The 20,863-nt window shown below is 36.5% G+C and overlaps 1 protein-coding gene across 1 annotated transcript; it reads left to right on the top strand.

Annotated features, from left to right (window-relative positions):
* The first annotated feature begins 644 nt into the window (after positions 1 to 644).
* LOC131620572 (inositol-tetrakisphosphate 1-kinase 1) lies at positions 645 to 2,248 on the top strand. The gene has a single exon (XM_058891697.1). It carries the CDS (start codon positions 818 to 820, stop codon positions 1,883 to 1,885), a length of 1,068 nt encoding a protein of 355 aa, XP_058747680.1. The 5' UTR covers positions 645 to 817; the 3' UTR covers positions 1,886 to 2,248.
* The last annotated feature ends 18,615 nt before the right edge of the window (positions 2,249 to 20,863 follow it).

Genomic DNA, 20,863 nt, shown 5'->3' with positions numbered 1-20,863 from the left:
GCAAATAATGATCATAGGCGCACACGATCATTTGAAAATATTGTTAGTATTTATGATGAGATTCTGCGACATACATATAATGAATTCACATTTACCACAACGTATACTAAGATAGTTTGGCTACATACAAAATGTCTAGAGAAATCTCTCCATTAATGTCTCTCATATTATAACTTCGACACAAATTAATATGTCATTTTCTAATTTGAGAAACATATGATTGAAGATGCTGCTCATTTATGATAAACATCATTCATCAATATAGACAACCTTCGATGACACCATGATACACTTATTGAAAACAAATATTAAAAACTAAAATTTAAAACTATCTATAAAACTAATCTACATAGAGTTTATGGAATAATACACATACTATAACAATGAAAAAAGCTATAGAATTACATTAAATTTGCTTTGAGACCCCATAAATTTGGCCAATCCAATTATTAAGAACCCTAGTGCTAGTAGTATAATTTTATCATTTCACAATCTCATCCACCTCATAGCATACTATACTATACCCTTCCGCAAGAGCCTATCCCGCCCCATGTTTCAACACGCGCTTCATAAAGCGGCGCTAACTCTCAATCCAACTCACCACTTACCACGTGTACTCTCTCACCCCTCATCTTATCATTCTCTAACCCTAGCACTCTAACCTATATATACCCACACCCTCTAACCACTTTCTCTCTCTTTCTCCTTCTTCTTCTTTTCCCTGATTCTCCATTAATACCAAATTAGGGTTTCTTCACTGTAATGCGATTCCTTCACCCAACAACCTCACAAGATTAACCTCCAATCTTTCATTCCAATGGCAGAGAACAAACCCGGCATCATCGGTTACGCTTTGGCGCCCAAGAAACAGAACAGCTTCATCCGCGACTCACTCCTAACGCTCGCCAAATCGCGCGGAATCCAACTCGTCCGAGTCGACTCTGACCGTTCTCTAGCAGATCAAGGTCCCTTCGATTGCGTCCTCCACAAACTCTACGGCGACGACTGGAAACGCCAGCTTCAAGAGTTTCAATCAAGAAACCCTAATGCGGTGATTCTTGACGCTCCCGAAGCGATTGAGCGGCTTCACAACAGAATCTCAATGCTCCAGGTTGTTTCCGAGCTTAGGGTTGACGACCGAACCGAGACGTTCGGGATCCCGAAGCAGATTGTGATTTACGATAAGGAAACTCTCTCCGACGGTCAGGCTTGGGAGAGTTTGAAGTTTCCGGTGATAGCGAAACCGCTTGTGGCTGACGGGAGTGCGAAATCGCATAAAATGGCTTTGGTTTTTAGCCATGGTGCGTTGAATAAGCTGAAGCCTCCGATTGTTTTGCAGGAGTTTGTTAATCACGGTGGGGTGATTTTCAAAGTGTATGTTGTTGGTGAGAGGGTTCGTTGTGTGAAGAGGAAGTCTCTGCCTGATGTTTCGGAGGAGAAGGTTTTGGGGGTTTCTGAAGATTTGCTGTCGTTTTCGCAGATTTCGAATCTGGCGAACCGGGATAGTGTGAATGATGATGAGAAGTTTTATCAGATGATGAGTTTGGATGATACTACTGAGATGCCTCCGCAGGCTTTTATTGTTGATATTGCTAGTGGGTTGAGGAAGGCGATGAAGCTGAATCTGTTCAACTTCGATGTGATTCGTGATTCGAGATATGGAAATAGGTATCTTATTATTGATATCAATTACTTTCCTGGGTATGCTAAAATGCCGGGTTATGAAAGAGTTTTAACTGATTTTTTCTGTGATTTGATACACAAGAAAGATGCTGATGATAAAAATGTGAAAGAGAGTGAGGTTATAACTGATGGTGATAAGAGCAATGCTGAGGTTTTAACTGATGAAATAGATAAGTCCAAGTCTGTTACAGTACAAAAATGATTGTGTGAAGCATAGTGGTTGTTGCTGTGGTTTTTGCACAACCAGAGTCAGAGTCAGAGTTTCTCTCCGATGGACCCTTTTATCTGAATTTGCAGCTGTGATCAAGAAAAAGATTTAGTTCAAAGATTTAGTTCAAGAATTTCTGATTAGGTGTAGAAATTGGGTGGGTCCAATGGTGAAAAACTAGTTTTAGGTTTGTATGTTGGTTAGTTTTTCTTTAACTTCTTTTAACATGTATATTCTATCCATCATTGCTTTGGAGATAGGTACCTTTTTCAAACACTGTCAAGGTTAAAGAAAATTGTATTTTGAGGCTAAGATCAGAATACTAGAAACTGTTTTGCTTTGTGCTTTTTAACTCAATGCCTTTATTCTCCATTTTGTTAAATTCTATTCGATTTATTGCTTTGATTGGTTTCATTCATTGATTCTTTGATTGGTTTCATTCATTGATTCTGCTTAAGAATGTCCTTTTCAGTTATATATTCTATATTATATTCGTTTGTTTTTCTGTTATTTTCAATCATGAGGTTCTTTATAGAGTAATGTGCTTATGAATATTCCTTAAAGATATAATCAGAATAAAGTAGAAAGGGTATAGGCTCTTCATGCTGCCATCACTTTCGCCTCCAGCTATCTGAACTCCTGAGTAAAGGAGATAGATGCTTAAAATATGGCAAGTTGGCAAATGACCAAAGAAAACCCATTAATTATCTGTGCCAATATAGGTTAAATTTTATTCAAGATAGATTCACATCTGAGTTATAGGTTAAATTTTATTCAAGATAGATTCACATCGGAGTTATAGTTTCACACAGAATCTTTCTAGTTAATTTTTTTGTATGAGCATATTTAGTGTTTGTGTTGAAGGAAGCACATCCACATGTTTTTTCAATCAGATTATGGATTATTGCCTATGTATAACTTGTTTATGAGTGCCTCAAGACATCACACTAACAAAATTAATTATGTTAAAAATCTCATAGAAAACAGTTATTTTGGTCTGAATTCTAATAGCTTCTTATGTGTACACCCAATGGTTTGATTTTGCATCTAACTGTGTTATCTAGCATTGACCTTATATATAGCCCCTCATATACTTGTATTTTTCTGGGACTCTAATCACCATATTAGGCCGGCTTCTACAGAACTTTTACTTGCAGTTTTAACTTATTTGTTATCAACTTATTTTGGGCAGAACATAATAGTTAGTATGTGCCATAATCTTAAATCCTATAAGCTATTGTCAGCTGGTCATTATAGTTATTACTTAGTTTGTTCTGCCAAGGTGTTTTATCATTTCCTTTGTTATCTCCATAGAAAAGAAGCTAATTTATGCACTGCTTTATGTGTGTCTTGTGTTAAATATTTAGCCCACATTTATTTCACAGTGATCAACAATGGTGCTTGAAATAGTTAGTTGTGACCTGTTTTGTTACACATTTCTGTTTTTGATTCTTAGTGATGTGGGTGATTTTGCTAAACCATTGAAGGGGAAATTTGACTCTTCTTTAAACCCTGCCATGACAGAAACTATATAATCAGATTTCCCTTTTGAATTTTTTCCATTTGTAAGTTCATAGATAGAATGATATTCAGGTCATCTGTTTCTTAAGTATTAAACTCATCACTATCAAAACTGTACCTCTGTATGTCCATGAATGGAAAAAAAGTAGAAATGTCATATATCGGACATATAGTGAGGTTAAAGGCCATGCTTGTAATAGGTTACTATTTTTTGTTTGAGAAGTGGCTTAGACAGTCTTTTTACTTGTTACAATGGCTAGTTCTTTGGTGCATATGTGAAGTAAAGATTTGCATCATAGACAAGTTAGATTCCACCGTTGGGCATATAGTGTTTTGCTGATAGGCCTCAGTTCTTTTGGTCATCTTTGCTACACACGCGTCTCATCAGATCTGTGTGATTGTGATGTACTGTGATTCAATTCCATCGGAAGAATAGAATCACGTGCATGTATATATAATAGAAAATCTGTATGAAGAAAATGGACTATGAAATTTGTAGAATGACCAACCTGTTGTTGCCCAAAGTATCACCCTGTGTGCTACTACTGTCTTCAATTTTCTTGTGCTGTTTAAACTAGATTGAAATCTCAGTTCTTTGATAGCTCAGTTGCTTGTTTCCTAAATGTTTGTTTATTTTTATTTATAAGCATGTATTAATTGAGAAAATGTAGTATGAAGTGTTCTAAATGACGAGTCTTATTTTCCTGAATTGGTGAGTGGCATTTAGAATTGATGCAGATTTGCTTTATTAAAAAGTAGTACGAGGATGCATTTACTAGTAGTAACGCCCTAGAAAAGTGAATAAAAATTTATGTGCTGATTTGTTTGTTTAAGATTTTCTTCTTGCTATAAAATCTTGTATCAAAAACAGAAAAAAGTATTTAAGTCTGAATATGTTAGGTAAAATGGTGCGTGCTATGTTATCTCGCAACATTATGAAAAAAGAGTTAATGTAGGAAGGAAAAATACATACGCCAACATCTATCGGAAATTGGTTAAAATAAAAAATCTATTGCAAGTTATATCAAACTCATTGCAAAAGTGCTATATGGGACGACTATTTATTTATGCTCAAGAGACAAAGAGACAAATCGCTACACGCGCTTAATTTTTAGAAGCCTCATACTTAAAAGAGTCCATTTGTATATAGCAAAATCAAATCCAGTATAAAAAATAAACAATTTTAATTGGTGATATTTAAGATAAAATAATCATAGAATCTTACTCCTGCTGACTTATACCAGAATCAGAACTTTGAAAATGACAAGTAAACTAGACTAGCAACACGGTAAGGAATTCATACACCAACAACAGAAAAATTAAGACCATTCCTTTTCTATCCAATCAATTCAAAAAAATTAAGACCATTCCTTTCTATCTGATCAGTTCAAATTCAATCATGAAGAATTGAAGCAAAAATAAGACCATTCTCAAATTCTCCGATCGAGGAGATGCACAACCAAAAACTTTTAACTCACATCACAACAGATCAGAAAGGCGATGATGATGAAGTAGATAGCTCAAATCCAAAAAGATCTAGATTTGAATTTAAATCACATGTTTGAGATAGGATAACCTATGAACGAGCACGATCCAAACCAGGCGTCGCAAATCGCCACCAAAACAACGACCCAAATCTTAACGTCACGCGAAAACCACCACAACTCCCAAATTTGAAAATAGATCTTGAGTTAGAAACAAATCTATCGACACATTTGTGGTTGCATGACCTAAACATGTTAAGAGAAAACAACCATATAGGACCAATTGCCTTCCACAACACTTCTAGCATCCACGATCAAACAACGATCGCTCGACAATCCAACAAAAAAGGGTTAAAGCGCGGTGAAGCCACAAGGAGTACACTCACCACTTGGATGATGCTACATTAGGTATTCCATTTTAAACTATTGATGCATCAGGACATGATTTTTTCTGCCATTATATCCATCTATGAAATTTTTGCTTATTTTGGAAGGAGGGGTGGATTTGAGAAATTTATCAAAAACAATGATTGGGTTGAAGTTGTCATGCTGGATGAAATCAGTATTGTCGTGTCAGAATAATGGGACCATAAGTATTTCCTCAAGTGTGATGCATTTGCATCACCAACTAGAAGAGCTTAATATTTGAGTAAGGACACGACCACTAATAATGCATATCAAGTCATGTCTGGTTAAACAAGGCTAAGGAATTATCAAAGCAAGGCGTTATTCAGTCATATAACACCATAACATGATTGAGACATGAAGAGGAACGCGTATCAGTTATATGAGATCAGGGTATTCATGAAGACCACAACGAGGATAAATATTGGAGCCCCTCCCCTTCTATGTGTAGATAGGCTTGATACACAATTCAAAACACCCATCCTTTAATAAATATTTAAAAATCATAGAGCTTTAATCATATCATACTAATAGAAAAGTCCATCATATACCTGGCAAGAACATCCGATGCCCACTCCACAACCACAGTAAAGATAGATCATCAACCATATTCTCCACATTAGATCAAAATGATGTAAACCCAACACTTATTTAAGATATGTGAGGCTCTATGGAAAATTCATGTCACTATAGAAAATGACATTATTGAAATAAAGAGATGTAAATACAAGTTCAAGAAATTCAAGAAGAGAGGGTTGAACAGGAAAATTATGACGAGGAATTGAATGAACCTCGATTATTGTCCCAAGAAATATGGAAGTCTCCTACTTTGGAGAATTTAAAACCTCCTAACTTAAAGACCTTCGACGAAAAAAGACCCCCCAAAAATACTTGACGGTAATCAACATCCAGATAACTATCACCAGTGCTATATAACATATAAAGCGAAAATTCTTTTTAGATGCTTTCAAAGACAATTCACTACTTCTTGGCGAGCAAACATCAATGATTATTAACAACAAGTTTGTGCAACGTCCTCCAAGAGCATTATGAGACCTTGAAGGACTATCTCGCATGTTTCAATGAGGCCATAATACAAAATGGTTAATCCAACTCAATAGATGTTTATGGGAGTATTCCAAAACAGTTTGAAGGCAAGGTATATCGATAAGTCCATAATACATAAGACAACAACCAACATGTAAGAAATAATGAAGCATGCAAAATGCTATATCAAAGGAGTGGAGAGTAATGTCGAGAAGATAAGGTGAGATGCCAAAGAAGCATCACCAAAGAGAAAGGAAAAATATTTTCCAAAACAATTAGATGCTCCTCAATGCAATAGGTTAAACTACATCCTATAAAGAAAACTACACATCTTCTTAATCACCTAGTTACACGCGAGAAGAGGACTCATTCTAAAACTAATCATATATGGCTGTAATACGGTGAACTGACTTTTTATGGATCGAAATGTCGCGGTAAGCAAGAGTCGCCACCGACTTTTATTTTATCCAAACAATATTCGGAAAGGCAAAAAGAAACAGAAAAAAACCTTTTAAGAAATCTAAGTTCGGGGGGTAATTTATGCAAAGGGAAGGTGTAAGGCACCCTTTGCATCCATGGTTTTCCATGGGCTCTTAATTGCTTTGCTTGCTCGTTTGTCTTTAGAAAAAGTAGATGAAAGAAAAAAAGTGGACTTTAGCTCGTAAATGAGCGTAGCCAGTTTTTGAAGAATTGTGAGAAAGAATATGAAAATTGAGCATTGCAAGGCAATTAGGGGCAATTACCTTAAACTCAGATGATAGGTCTCTTTTTAGCCTTTCAGAATGAAAGGGTCAATCCTTGCCATAAGAGGGCAAGAAGCCTTTCGTTTGGAGGTTGAAGGGTCATCGAAGCATCCTTTGCCATAAGACTGTCCCATGCCATAGAAGGGCAGGTAGTCTAAGGTAAGGATCAGAATAAGCCTTTTCGTAGGCAGCCAGAAGATACCTCAGCCTTTTTCCGTAGGCAACTTCCGAGGGTCGAGGTCATTTGTGTATCGAAGGCAGCATCATTTAGGGTCGTATGACCTTTTAATTATCGAGGCAACAGGCTGAGGTATCCTCGTATTCGAGGGACATGGCTTATTCTGCAAAAAAAAACGAAGGCAACAGGCAACAGGCAACAAGGCAACAGAGAGGTTACCCCAAAAGGGTGTGTGTGTGCAACAATCACATGGTTAATTCAGATATTTACCTTTTAATTAGTTATTCTAGTTCAGTTTAAGGCTTGCACTCCCTAAGATTACTAACCACGCAATAATATAAAGCAATAAAGGGGGCGGGAAATTGTAACCAGCGGATCCCTTATCAGGGTTTGACACAAGTAATAATAATAAAAAGCATAAATAAAATGAGGTTTAGGGTTACCAACAACGTAGCTTTGGCAATTGATAAACCCTGAAAAGGAAAGAGACAAGACAGAAAAAATATAGTGAGTGCATCATCAAATTCGAGGGCAAACCTCATTAACTACAAAAGAAAATAGGATAATAAATTAAAAATAGAATAGGGAGAAGGTACTTAGCTTGGCATTTGCCTGACAGGGTTGAGGGCAAGGGTTTGCCAGAAGCATCGACTCTGACCATTAGGAATGAGCAAAGAAACAAATAAGGCGTGAGTGTATAGGCAGTTCATTGATATTTAATTTTATCCCTAATTTATTGAGGAAACAAAATAAAATGAAAAAAAGAACGATTATTTGAATTAGATACGAGATAATACTTAGCTTTTGAATTTGATTTGATATGGTTGCTAAGGTGCCTTTAGGGTTGATCCTGAAAAAAAACAAGGTAGGAAAAGATGAAGGCGAAACAAACCCTTATATAAAATAAACCAAACAGAAAGTTAAATTAAATTAAGTAAAATACTTAACTTTGGGTTTTTGAATCAGGCGCGTATTCGGAGTGAACCATGTCGATAACCCTGAAAAGGCAAGGCACAAAAGAAAGAAAATATTTCAGTGTATTGGAATGCTCGTCGTAAACCCTGATTAGGGTATGTTTTAAATAAGAAAATATAAATGATTTAATTAATTATTGGTCTCGCGACATAATTAATTAAATCGGGATAAGAAAATAAAATCGAATGCAAAAATAATTTTTATGAATTTTTTGGAATTAAAATACAATAAATATGGATTTAAAGATATACACATAATTAAATATAATTTAAATGGAAAAAGAAAAATAAATATTAAATCAATATGTGGTATAAATATTAAGTATATAAGTATATAAAAATAAATAATTAAGAAAATAAAAATTTTTATAAGTAAAATATAATAAATATAAAAATATAATTAAATAAATAAGGAAAAAAAAAGAATATATGAAGTTAATAAGTAAATAAATGAATAGATATTAATTATATAAAGAAAAGTTTTTTTGTAATAAAATAAATAAATAGTTTATCATTAAAAAGAGAAAAAAAAAACAAAATTAAATTGATATATATATATATATATATATATATATATTTATATATATATATATATATATATATATATAAATAAAATAAGAAAATATAAGTTATATAATAAAAAATAAAAAAATTAGGAAAAACTTAGCTTTCTATTCAGTGCTACACGCCAGTGGAGGAGTATGGTGAACCTGCACGCTCATGTTTATTGGATCTGGAAGGAAAGTCATCTGACGGCCGGAGTGATGGGGGCACATGATAACGCATGGACCAAGACGCGCTGGATCTGACGTCTCCACTACACCTGCGCGCGCCAAAAACAATTTGAAACCGGCCAATCGCGTGATGCCAACGCGTCGTCTTCCCCACAGATTTTCTGCAACTCCCTTTTTTACAGCGCATATTACCAAAGCGCTGTAAAAACTCCGAGCTTTTACACCTGCGAAAATAGCGAATCCTACCTAGGGCACAAATAAATCTTTCGCGAGGGCACCATTACGTTCGTGTGGTCCTCACGAATCCAACCATGGTCCTGGTTTGACTTAATTTTAGCTTAAATGAAAAACCCCAAATCAAAGCTTTGAAACCCTAACATGGCATAACGATCAATACGACATATAAATGTAATTAATTCTCCAGAAACGATCAACACATCAAGACAAACACAATTATGCAATTTAAATCTATGAATGATGCGTATAATATGCAAATCGAGAAGAAATAGAAGTTGACAAATCGAGGGGTATACGTTGGTGTTCTTACGATTCTGAACCTTGATATTGATCGTAACAGCTTCCTTGGAGATCTAGGAACAAGTTGCAATCAACAAAACCACCTGAAGTGTCCTGTAATTCAGAATTCGAAATTGAGTTTTTTCTTGAAGTTTTGGAATCGGTTTGGGTTCTCTTGGCTGCAGGTTTTTGTAACCCTAACATCTGGCATTGTTTATGTACTTATAGAGATGTTTTTAGGGCAACAAAATTGAACCAAATCTCTTTGCATCTTGAGATTGAATTTTTGGGAAAATTTGATTGGGATATGCTTTCAAATCTTTCTAAAATTGTACTTTCTCGGGCTTCAAGTATTATGCACGAAATTGACTGATTGGTGGGAGATATTTGATTCAATTCTTGACTTCAAATTAGAGTAAAATCAAATCTTGCATTATTTTTATATTTTATATAATTAAATTATGATTTTATTTAATTAAAATCATAAAATAATAAATAAAATAGTAAAAATAGAATACTCCTAGTTCTAGCACGTGGATGGGCTTAGAATAAGGTTAGAACAAAAAGATTATAGGCCCATTTGGAAATTTTTGGAGTTTTGGTCTTTTTCTTTTTACATTTTTTTCTCAAAAATAGTCCAACTTTAACAAGGTGTATCTCCCTCAATTTTTGAGGTATGGAAGTGTTCTAAGACTTTCTAGAAACCTTGGAGAGTCCTCTAACCAATGTCTTTGGTCCCATATCAAAATCATTTTCCATTCTCATTTTATGACCTTTTGAAAAAATGTCTTTTTGTTGACTTTTGAAAAGGACCTATAATGTATGAGGCCATATCTCTCAAACCATCGACCTATGGGCTCTGATTCTTGGACCATTGGATAGAGGAATTAATTCCCTTCAAAATGAGCTTTGGTGGGAATTTTTCTGATGAAGTATGAATATTTGGTGAATTTTCAAAGTTTGGTTGCCTTTTTTAGTTCATGCCCAAAATAGTAACTCTTGACTTTTGACTTCTCTGATCTTTCCTTGCATCATCATGATCAACCCTTGATCAAATGATGATTTTAGGGTTATGAGGATGTTGTTGACCAAATATCTTGAGTTTTGACTATATATTGACTTGAAATGACTGTTTTGCCCTTGAGAGTCGACTGTTGACCTAATCAGGATTTGAGGGACTAAATTTGCTCTGTTTGACTTGAAATTTTATATGAAGACACTTTGGGATGTTAGTGACCCTATGGAACCACCTTGAGCCATTGATTCAATGATTTTCCATTAAATTAGTCAAACCCTAATTCAGAGCTTTTGTACAGGAGAGTGTGTTTTGGAGCTTTGTCTTTTGTTTTAATTTTATGTGTGGAAAATAACATGGGCAAATTTTGGGGTATGACAGCTGCCCCTGTTCAATTATCTTAAACCTGAAGATGTAGAGTGGTCTGTATGCCAGTCGGTATCTGAGGGTTGGAGATGATTGAACACAAGAATACCAAGAAATTTGCCCTATTTGAAGTAGGGACTTTTGTCGGAGATGGGCTTGTAGATGCCATCTGGTAGTTGTTGGAGTATGGATTGTTGCAAAATTTCTGCTTTTGTTGTCTTCCCTTTTTTGAATGTTGAGGAACCGTCAAAGGTATCGGCTCAAATCTGTGTTGGGTTATTTAAGGAACCGTCAAAGGTATCGACTTAAATTTGAAACATATCATTGAGGCACCGTCAAAGGTATCGACTCAGATATGTAGATAGATTGTATAAGGATCCGTCAAAGGCGTCGACTTATATCTGAAGTGTGTCGTTAAGGAACCGTCAAAGGTGTCGACTTAACTCTTGATGTGGGTTGTTAAGGAACCGTCAAAGGTGTCGACTTAACTTTGAAGCATATCATTGAGGCACCGTCAAAGGTATCGACTCAGATATGCATATAGATTGTATAAGGAACCGTCAAAGGTGTCGACTTATATCTGAAGTGTGTCGTTAAGGAACCGTCAAAGGTGTCGACTTAACTCTTGATATATTAAGGAACCGTCAAAGGTATCGACTTAATACTTGAAAATAGATTGTTAAGGAACCGTCAAAGGTGTCGACTTAACTCTTGTAAATGGAGATAGTGGTATCCTGAAAAGTAGAGGTTAGTTTTCTTATGTCATGATGCATGTGTTTATGTAATGAGTATCTCAAAATAAATGAGAAACTTCATATGTTATGGATTTGTTATGCAGTGATGTATGCGATGTATGTTTGTGTCATGTGGTATGCGAATATGATTTATGTTATCTTCGTCGAGAAAATAAATCTCCAGGTCTTTGTGTTTTTGATGTTTGATTTCGTCTTGAGGATGCTCAGCTGGGGATTTATAATTTCTGCTTGGGGATGATCAGTAACTTTATATACTGGGGATTTAACAAAACATGTTTGGAGCAGAGAAGCAGGTCGGGGAACAGACGATGTCAAAGATGTGAACTCTGTTGAGGAGCTATGTCTTTGTCGGGACGAGAGTATTTGAAGATATCTTCTTGAGGATTGCTCTGTGGGGATATGATCTTGTGAAGTCAGGAAGGCACGGATTCCCAGAACATTGCCCCCAGCTAGTAGGAACTTGAAGAGATTCACCTCGCGAGGACTTTGTGAGATGCGTACTCTGGGTGACATGCCCCTAGTAATCGTAAACTTAGGATGATGCCCCTGACTGTTTGGCTTTTTTGAGAGATTCTAGGAATCTTGACTTGATTGCCTCAGATTGATTGGGAAGTATTTTGAAATCCACTTGGGATGTATGCCTTTGACTTTTTGGCATTCGAGAGATTCTTCGAATCTTGACTTGATTGCCCCAGATTGATTGGGCAAAACATGTCATGCCCCTTGTATACATAAGAGACATGGCCTCTTGGAGTAATACTGTCTGTCGGGATAACTTTCAGTCATTAGTTGTACCCTGTGCAAGTTCTTTCCGTTGCTAACATTTGAAATTATGTAGCAGAATATGTTTAATAATGTATTCATGAGATGCAATGCATACGTTTGTCTTGAGTTTTGAAAAACATTAAAACAAAAGATGTAAAAGCGTGATATTTGTAAAAACATGCTATTTGTAACAATGTGATGTTTATAAAACAGGATATCAACTTACCATTTGTAGTAAACCTTAAGGAGTCGGGATACCCTTTTGGTGACAGTATGCTTTCGAACTAACCATGCTTCAATTAGGACTTTTAAGGGTTGTAACGTGGCTCGGTTCACGGTTTTAAGAAACAAAGGATAATGGCTCAAAATTTATTTATACCCATCCCATTCTTCGTGATGTTCTTCAGTCCTAAGCTCAATTAATTTCAACTTATGCATTCAGGTTCCAAGAGACTTTCGGATTTGCACCTATGATCATGATGATGGTTCACAAGTAAAGAGAACCTTTGAGATGGCAATCACATCCTCCTTTTGGTAGTCACAACATTGTGTTGTTTAGGAGTTTATTGACTTCTCTGTTTTCATCTTTTTGATATCCCTAAATTTTGCCTGAACTGTTTATTTCTGAGATTACAGTCAGCGGGATGCCTTGATTTTGCCTAAGTCGTCTTTTGATTTTTGACTTAGCAGGCTTTTCTTGATGTATATGTTTTTTCATTTTTCCCTTTTGAAAGATATTGACTGCCTTGTTTGATGATTGATGAACCATCATTGTCTTTTCATTGACATCTCCAACACTCCTTTGATGTGTGCGGATGAATGCTTGTGGTTGAAATCCTTGTTGAAAGGTGTACTGAGTGATTCTCTTAAAATAGAATGCACAGCCAAATTAAACTGAGAACTACCCTGCCCCAGGTTATGATCAAGGGTTTTAATACAAAAAAAAAGAAACTTCTACTTCTTAGGCTCAAAGGGGGTTGACGAGGGATTAACATCCTTATATCTCCACTATTTAGGAATCGAAACAATGCCTGTACATCGTCAGCATAGTCCGCTCGAAAGCATACTGTATGAGGTTGCGGTATCGTTTTCGTCATCCTCCCTTAAAAGGCCTACGGCTTAGCAGGAGTTGAGTATCACAAAACATATGCAGAGTAAAGACATAATTTAGAAAGAGTGGTAGCGAAATAATTTATTCAAGACAAACATATGCAATGCACTGATGATGATTATTAAAACAAATAATGTCTATCATAATTTGAGTGTTTAAACAAACAGAATAGAAATTGCAAAATGAAAGTAAATCTAACGGTCTAAAAAGTTCATCCTTCTAGGTATCAATCAATCTTTTTGTGATTAGGCATAGGAGTAGTGATCACCACAGGAGTCTTGGGATGATAGAATTCAATTTCACCAGCATCAATCATGTCTTGAATCTTGTTCTTCAATGGCCAACAATCATTCGTATCATGCCCAGGGCTATTGGAGTGATATGCGCACCTCGCATTGGGCTTGTAGCTAGGGGCGGAAGTGTTAGGCTTTACAGGAGGATCCCTTAAAGTAATCAAGTTCTTTCTCAGCAAATGTTGTAATGCCTGAGCCAGTGACATGTTGATCTTTGTAAACTGACGTTTAGATGTATCTGACTTGCGTCTTTGTTGCGGAGCTAGTGTAGAGGTCAGAACTGTCCCCACAGATTGGTTGGGTTCATCGTGATCTTTCTGGTCGTACACAACGTGAGGTTCCTCGGGAGAGTGGCAGTCAATGATCTTGTCATCGATTAAGTCTTGGATCTTATTCTTCAGTGTCCAACAGTTATTAGTGTCATGTCCAGGACTATCAGAGTGATACGCACACCTTGCATTAGGATTATAACGAGAAGAGGAGGTACTAGGATTCCTCGGAGGGTCCTTCAAAGTGATTAGCCCTTTCTTCAGCAATTGTTGCAACGCTTCGGCCAGAGTCATATTGATCTTTGCGAATTGGCGCTTAGGTGTATCCGACTTGTGTCTTTGTTGTGGAACTGGTGTAGAGGTCAGAATTGTCCCCACGGATTGGTTGGGTTCATTGCAACCTTTCCGATTGTACCCAGTATTGGCCATATGAGGTTTCTCAGGTGAATTGAAGTCAATGATCTTGCAATCAATGAGGTCTTGGATCATGTGCTTCAATGGTCCACAATCCTCTGTATCATGACCAGGACTGTTTGAATGATAAGCACATCTTGCATGGTACTTGTACCCAGGAGCGGGATTAGTAGGAAGTGAATATGGAGGCAATAGAGTTATCAAGTTCTGATTGAGCAGTTGTTGCAGAGCTTGAGACAGCGGCATATGTAATGGAGTAAATGACCGCTTAGGCTTGGATCTCTGATTATCTTGACCACCTTGATACTTATATTGATTCTTCTCCTTCTCGATCAGAAGTGCCTTCAATTCTTCTTGCCCCTTGGCCAAGTGAAAGATTACCTTTTGGAACTGGTTATTCTGAGCCTGAAGATTTTTGACAGATTGTTCGAGATTCATCTTTGTTACTGAAATAAACAGCACAAAGATGAGGCGTTTACTTTACGAAACCTGTGATGCGATGTTTATGAATGATATGATTATGCATATGCAATGTTTTCAAGGACCTTAAAATTTAAATTCACTTTAAACAAGAAAGAAAGAACAAGCTTTGCTAATAATAATAATAATAATAATAATAATAATAATAATTAAATTGTACTTTAGTTTATGGTTCTTTGCCATTTTGGTTTACAAAAGTAAATATGTAAACAACTAGGAATAATAATAACAATAAACTAGAATTTCTTCAAGCTTCCCATGGACGCTTCCTCTTTGATCCGATGAAGTTGTTGACGTTCTGTTCTGCTTGAAGTAGCCTTGTGAGTTCTAACACTTGTTTCTCTTTGGCGCGGAATTGAGCCTCAAAAGTATCCCTTTCTTCTTTCAATTGAACCCATGACTTTTGTAGTTCTTCTAGATCAGTGGGCATGTCTGGATGGAGAACAACCAAAGGAACCTTTTCTTCACATTCAGGTTCAACAATCACAGGTCTAACATAAGGATATGGCATGACAAAACGTTGAGCGCGAGTGCGTACCCATCTAAGATAAGGTTCCGAGGGAAGGGAGTTCTTTTGCCCCCAACTTTTGCTATCCACCCTGTACACCTTGTTCCAAGCGCGTATGAACTCTTGGCGTTGATTACGAACATCTTCTTCATAGTTGAAAACAACCCCTTCAATGAGCAAGTGGTGAGGACCATCCCTTCGAGCATAACCAAATTGTCGTAGAGCTAATGAAGGATTGTAGGTGATTCCTCCTCTAATGCCAAGGAGGGGCACATTAGGGAATTTCCCACAATGATCGATGATAGTGACGTACTCTTGAGACATAACATGCCAACGGATATCTGAGTGAGAAAGTGACATGATTCTTCGAGACCATTGCATCTTTTGATCGTTTCTGACTACTGAGCGTGGAAGGTGCGAAATAAACCACCTAGCCAGCAAGGGTGTGCAACACATAAGAGTCCCTCGTTTCTTCATGACACGAGAGTGAAGGGAATGTAGAATATCTCCAAGTAGCGTAGGCACGGGGTTGTGAGTCAGAAAAATCTTGATTGCGTGCACATCAATGAATTGATCAGGATTAGGAAACAAAACCAAACTATATATTAATAAAGCCAAAACATCTTCAAAAGCATGGTAGCTCATGGCCTTCAGAAATTGTCGAGCTTTTCCAAATAAGAATTTGGCTGAGAGACCTTCTACTCCATTCTTGGTGTCCCAGTTGGAGGCGATGTCTGATCTCTTTAGGTGAAGTGCAGCAGCAATAGTCTCGAGTTTCGGAGTGCTTTCCAGTCCAGTAAAGGGCAGATGCTTAGATATAGGTACACCAAGTAAGTTTGAGAACTCCTCCAAAGTAGGTACCAACTGATAATCCGGAAAAGTGAAGCAATGATGTTCGGGATCAAAGAATTGTCATAAGACTCTCATCATATCTTCTTCAAATCGAGAGGTGACCAGTCGAAGAAGATAACCATGTCTTTCAGCAAACTTAGAGTCTCCAGGGACTTCCAAGGCGAGCTCCTTAAGCTCAGAAGGTATCCCTACAAAGTTGAGTCGTACATAATCTCTGGTAGAAAAAGCCATGTCCTACAAAACAGTGTAAATATAAATTTCTCGGTCCTTGAAATTTGTTAGTGGATATGATATGTCATGATGTTATGATGTTATGATGCCAAGTAATTAACAAACACAAGCAAGTCACACAATTGCCTTAAGGGTAGGCTTGCATGAAGTTCATAGGTATATACCCTTCTTCCTTTCGTTTAGTTGGTTCAACCTGTCCTAAAAAGTAACCAGGTTCTATGGTGCTCATATCCCTGATCTTTCTCGTGGGCATTGTCTCAACATAGCACTCAATCGGCCAGCCAAAAGCATCCCTTGAGTCCAATCTCAATGAGTGTAGCATCGAGTATCAACCGGCTTCAGTCAGGAATCCGAAGCCAGCCATCTCGCTACTTCTTATAAGCCAAAGTCAAGTTCGACTAAGGTTCTAAGGGCGAATTAGTGCTCATGACACCACGCGGTAGCCAAATGTCTCCTCGATCAAATTCAAGGGCCATCAGGACAAACCAAAGTGTCACACTAACGGTGGCCACCAGTTCAACCATAACGATACATGTCGTACAGTCTCCCTGATCTCATGCCACATACCTAAGGTACTTAGATCCGGGTTAGGATCTTTCACACAACAGCATACCCAAAACAGCCCTGCAAAAGTAAAGCAAGCAAAACAAACAATAGAATACATTTAAGTGAATCCTAAACTTTTAAGGTAACCCCTCTTAATCGAAAAATCCCCAGCAGAGTCGCCAGTTCTGTAATACGGTGAACTGACTTTTTATGGATCGAAATGTCGCGGTAAGCAAGAGTCGCCACCGACTTTTATTTTATCCAAACAATATTCGGAAAGGCAAAAAGAAACAGAAAAAAACCTTTTAAGAAATCTAAGTTCGGGGGGTAATTTATGCAAAGGGAAGGTGTAAGGCACCCTTTGCATCCATGGTTTTCCATGGGCTCTTAATTGCTTTGCTTGCTCGTTTGTCTTTAGAAAAAGTAGATGAAAGAAAAAAAGTGGACTTTAGCTCGTAAATGAGCGTAGCCAGTTTTTGAAGAATTGTGAGAAAGAATATGAAAATTGAGCATTGCAAGGCAATTAGGGGCAATTACCTTAAACTCAGATGATAGGTCTCTTTTTAGCCTTTCAAAATGAAAGGGTCAATCCTTGCCATAAGAGGGCAAGAAGCCTTTCGTTTGGAGGTTGAAGGGTCATCGAAGCATCCTTTGCCATAAGACTGTCCCATGCCATAGAAGGGCAGGTAGTCTAAGGTAAGGATCAGAATAAGCCTTTTCGTAGGCAGCCAGAAGATACCTCAGCCTTTTTCCGTAGGCAACTTCCGAGGGTCGAGGTCATTTGTGTATCGAAGGCAGCATCATTTAGGGTCGTATGACCTTTTAATTATCGAGGCAACAGGCTGAGGTATCCTCGTATTCGAGGGACATGGCTTATTCTGCAAAAAAAAACGAAGGCAACAGGCAATAGGCAACAAGGCAACAGAGAGGTTACCCCAAAAGGGTGTGTGTGTGCAACAATCACGTGGTTAATTCAGATATTTACCTTTTAATTAGTTATTCTAATTCAGTTTAAGGCTTGCACTCCCTAAGATTACTAACCACGCAATAATATAAAGCAATAAAGGGGGCGGGAAATTGTAACCAGCGGATCCCTTATCAGGGTTTGACACAAGTAATAATAATAAAAAGCATAAATAAAATGAGGTTTAGGGTTACCAACAACGTAGCTTTGGCAATTGATAAACCCTGAAAAGGAAAGAGACAAGACAGAAAAAATATAGTGAGTGCATCATCAAATTCGAGGGCAAACCTCATTAACTACAAAAGAAAATAGGATAATAAATTAAAAATAGAATAGGGAGAAGGTACTTAGCTTGGCATTTGCCTGACAGGGTTGAGGGCAAGGGTTTGCCAGAAGCATCGACTCTGACCATTAGGAATGAGCAAAGAAACAAATAAGGCGTGAGTGTATAGGCAGTTCATTGATATTTAATTTTATCCCTAATTTATTGAGGAAACAAAGTAAAATGAAAAAAAGAACGATTATTTGAATTAGATACGAGATAATACTTAGCTTTTGAATTTGATTTGATATGGTTGCTAAGGTGCCTTTAGGGTTGATCCTGAAAAAAAACAAGGTAGGAAAAGATGAAGGAGAAACAAACCCTTATATAAAATAAACCAAACAGAAAGTTAAATTAAATTAAGTAAAATACTTAACTTTGGGTTTTTGAATCAGGCGCGTATTCGGAGTGAACCATGTCGATAACCCTGAAAAGGCAAGGCACAAAAGAAAGAAAATATTTCAGTGTATTGGAATGCTCGTCGTAAACCCTGATTAGGGTATGTTTTAAATAAGAAAATATAAATGATTTAATTAATTATTGGTCTCGCGACCTAATTAATTAAATCGGGATAAGAAAATAAAATCGAATGCAAAAATAATTTTTATGAATTTTTTGGAATTAAAATACAATAAATATGAATTTAAAGATATACACATAATTAAATATAATTTAAATGGAAAAAGAAAAATAAATATTAAATCAATATGTGGTATAAATATTAAGTATATAAGTATATAAAAATAAATAATTAAGAAGGATTTTCCTTACACAGACGACCTGATGGTGATTGCGATGCAAATGTTTTAACAAAGACATACAAAGAGTTGTGATTGCTTACACAGACGACCTGATGGTGATTGCGATGCAAATGTTTTAACAAAGACATACAAAGAGTTGTGATTAATCAAGGGAAATCTATTAACATCTTGTATTGAGATACTTTTAAAGGTTTTCAACTCACCCTAAAGAAACTCCAACCTTACAAGGTCATATTGGTAGGTTCTCGGGAAAGCAAGAGAATGTAGAGGGTCAAATAACTCTCAATACAACATTCAATTGTGGAAGAAGTGCCAAATAGTAAAGGTGCATTACTAAGTGGTACACATCACATTCTCATCTTATAAAATCATCATAAAATGACTTATTCTCAATGCTTTGGGAGCCACACTCTCAAATTTAAATATGAAACCAAAATAACCATTAGAAATTGACGAGGTATGGATAAAGAAAGGAAGTTGTTCAATTTGGGAGAAAGATGTATCTTTGTTGGTTACAGTTCGAACTCAAAGGCTTATATGCCCTACAATCCAGAGACATGGAAGGTGATTATCAGTCGATATGTAAATTTTGATGAAAGTGAAACGTGGGATTGGTCCTCAAAGTGACAAAAAGATCTAGTAGTGACTTCAAATAATTACGAAGAGGAGAATGAACATGATCCAACACTTGTTAAGTTAGAAACATCCAACAGACAACATAGGCCACATAGATTACCAGCTAGAATGCATTGTGTTTTCAGTAACAATAATGACCCATTTGATGAAGAGATTATAAACTTTGATTTATTTACAAATTGTGAGCCATTTACTTTTGAAGAAGCAGCAGATAATGAAAATTGTAGAAAAGCCATGAATGAAGAAATCAATACCATTGAGAAGAATAAAACATGAGAACTGACAGAGTTATCGACAAACAAGAAATCTATATGAGTGAAGTGGGTGTACAAGACAAAGTACAAACCCAATGGTGAGATTGGTCACTTTAAAACAAGGTTGGCAGCAAAAAGATACAAGCAAAAACCAGGTATTGATTACTTTGAGATATTTGCTCATGTTGCAAGGTTGGATACAATTCAAATGTTTATTTCAATCATAACTCAAAATAGTTGGAAAATACATCAAATGGATGTTAAGTCTGCATTTATTAATGGTAATTTGTAAGAGGAAGTGTACGTTGAGAAGTATGCAGGATATGTATTCAAAGGAAAGGAAGACAAGTCTATAGATTAAAGAAAGCATTATATGTCTTGAAGCAGTTGCTAAGATCTTGGTATAACATGATTAATTCTTATTTTGTGCAGAATGGTTTTTAGAGATGTCCTCATGAGCACACATTATATATCAAATACATTGATCCTAGAGATATCCTTATTGTGTGCCTATATGCAGTGTTTTAAAAATAGGACCGGACATCAAATCCATGATGGTACTGAGTCACTGCCTCACTGGTTTATTGGTCAGACCATTGTGTCACTGGTCGAACCACATGACTAAACCAGATAAAACCTGATAACTGGTTGAATAAACCGATAGTTATAAAAAAATTATATTGGTATAAAATTTGTCGAACCAGATGATTCAGTTTCTACAAAATATAACTAGCACACATAACAAAATAATTTTAATTCAAATTTTAAACATCGGTATCATACATAACAAAATAGTACAAAATTACAAAGTATAATTGCAAACAGAGT

Source organism: Vicia villosa, linkage group LG7, assembly GCF_029867415.1.
Source record: "Vicia villosa cultivar HV-30 ecotype Madison, WI linkage group LG7, Vvil1.0, whole genome shotgun sequence".
NCBI lineage: Eukaryota > Viridiplantae > Streptophyta > Magnoliopsida > Fabales > Fabaceae > Vicia > Vicia villosa.
This window is presented reverse-complemented; position numbering and strand designations above follow the sequence as displayed.

What these genes read in the sequence shown, in the direction of transcription:
- LOC131620572 (XM_058891697.1), top strand. Translation starts at nt 818, where the DNA reads ATGGCAGAGAACAAACCCGGCATCATCGGTTACGCTTTGGCGCCCAAG.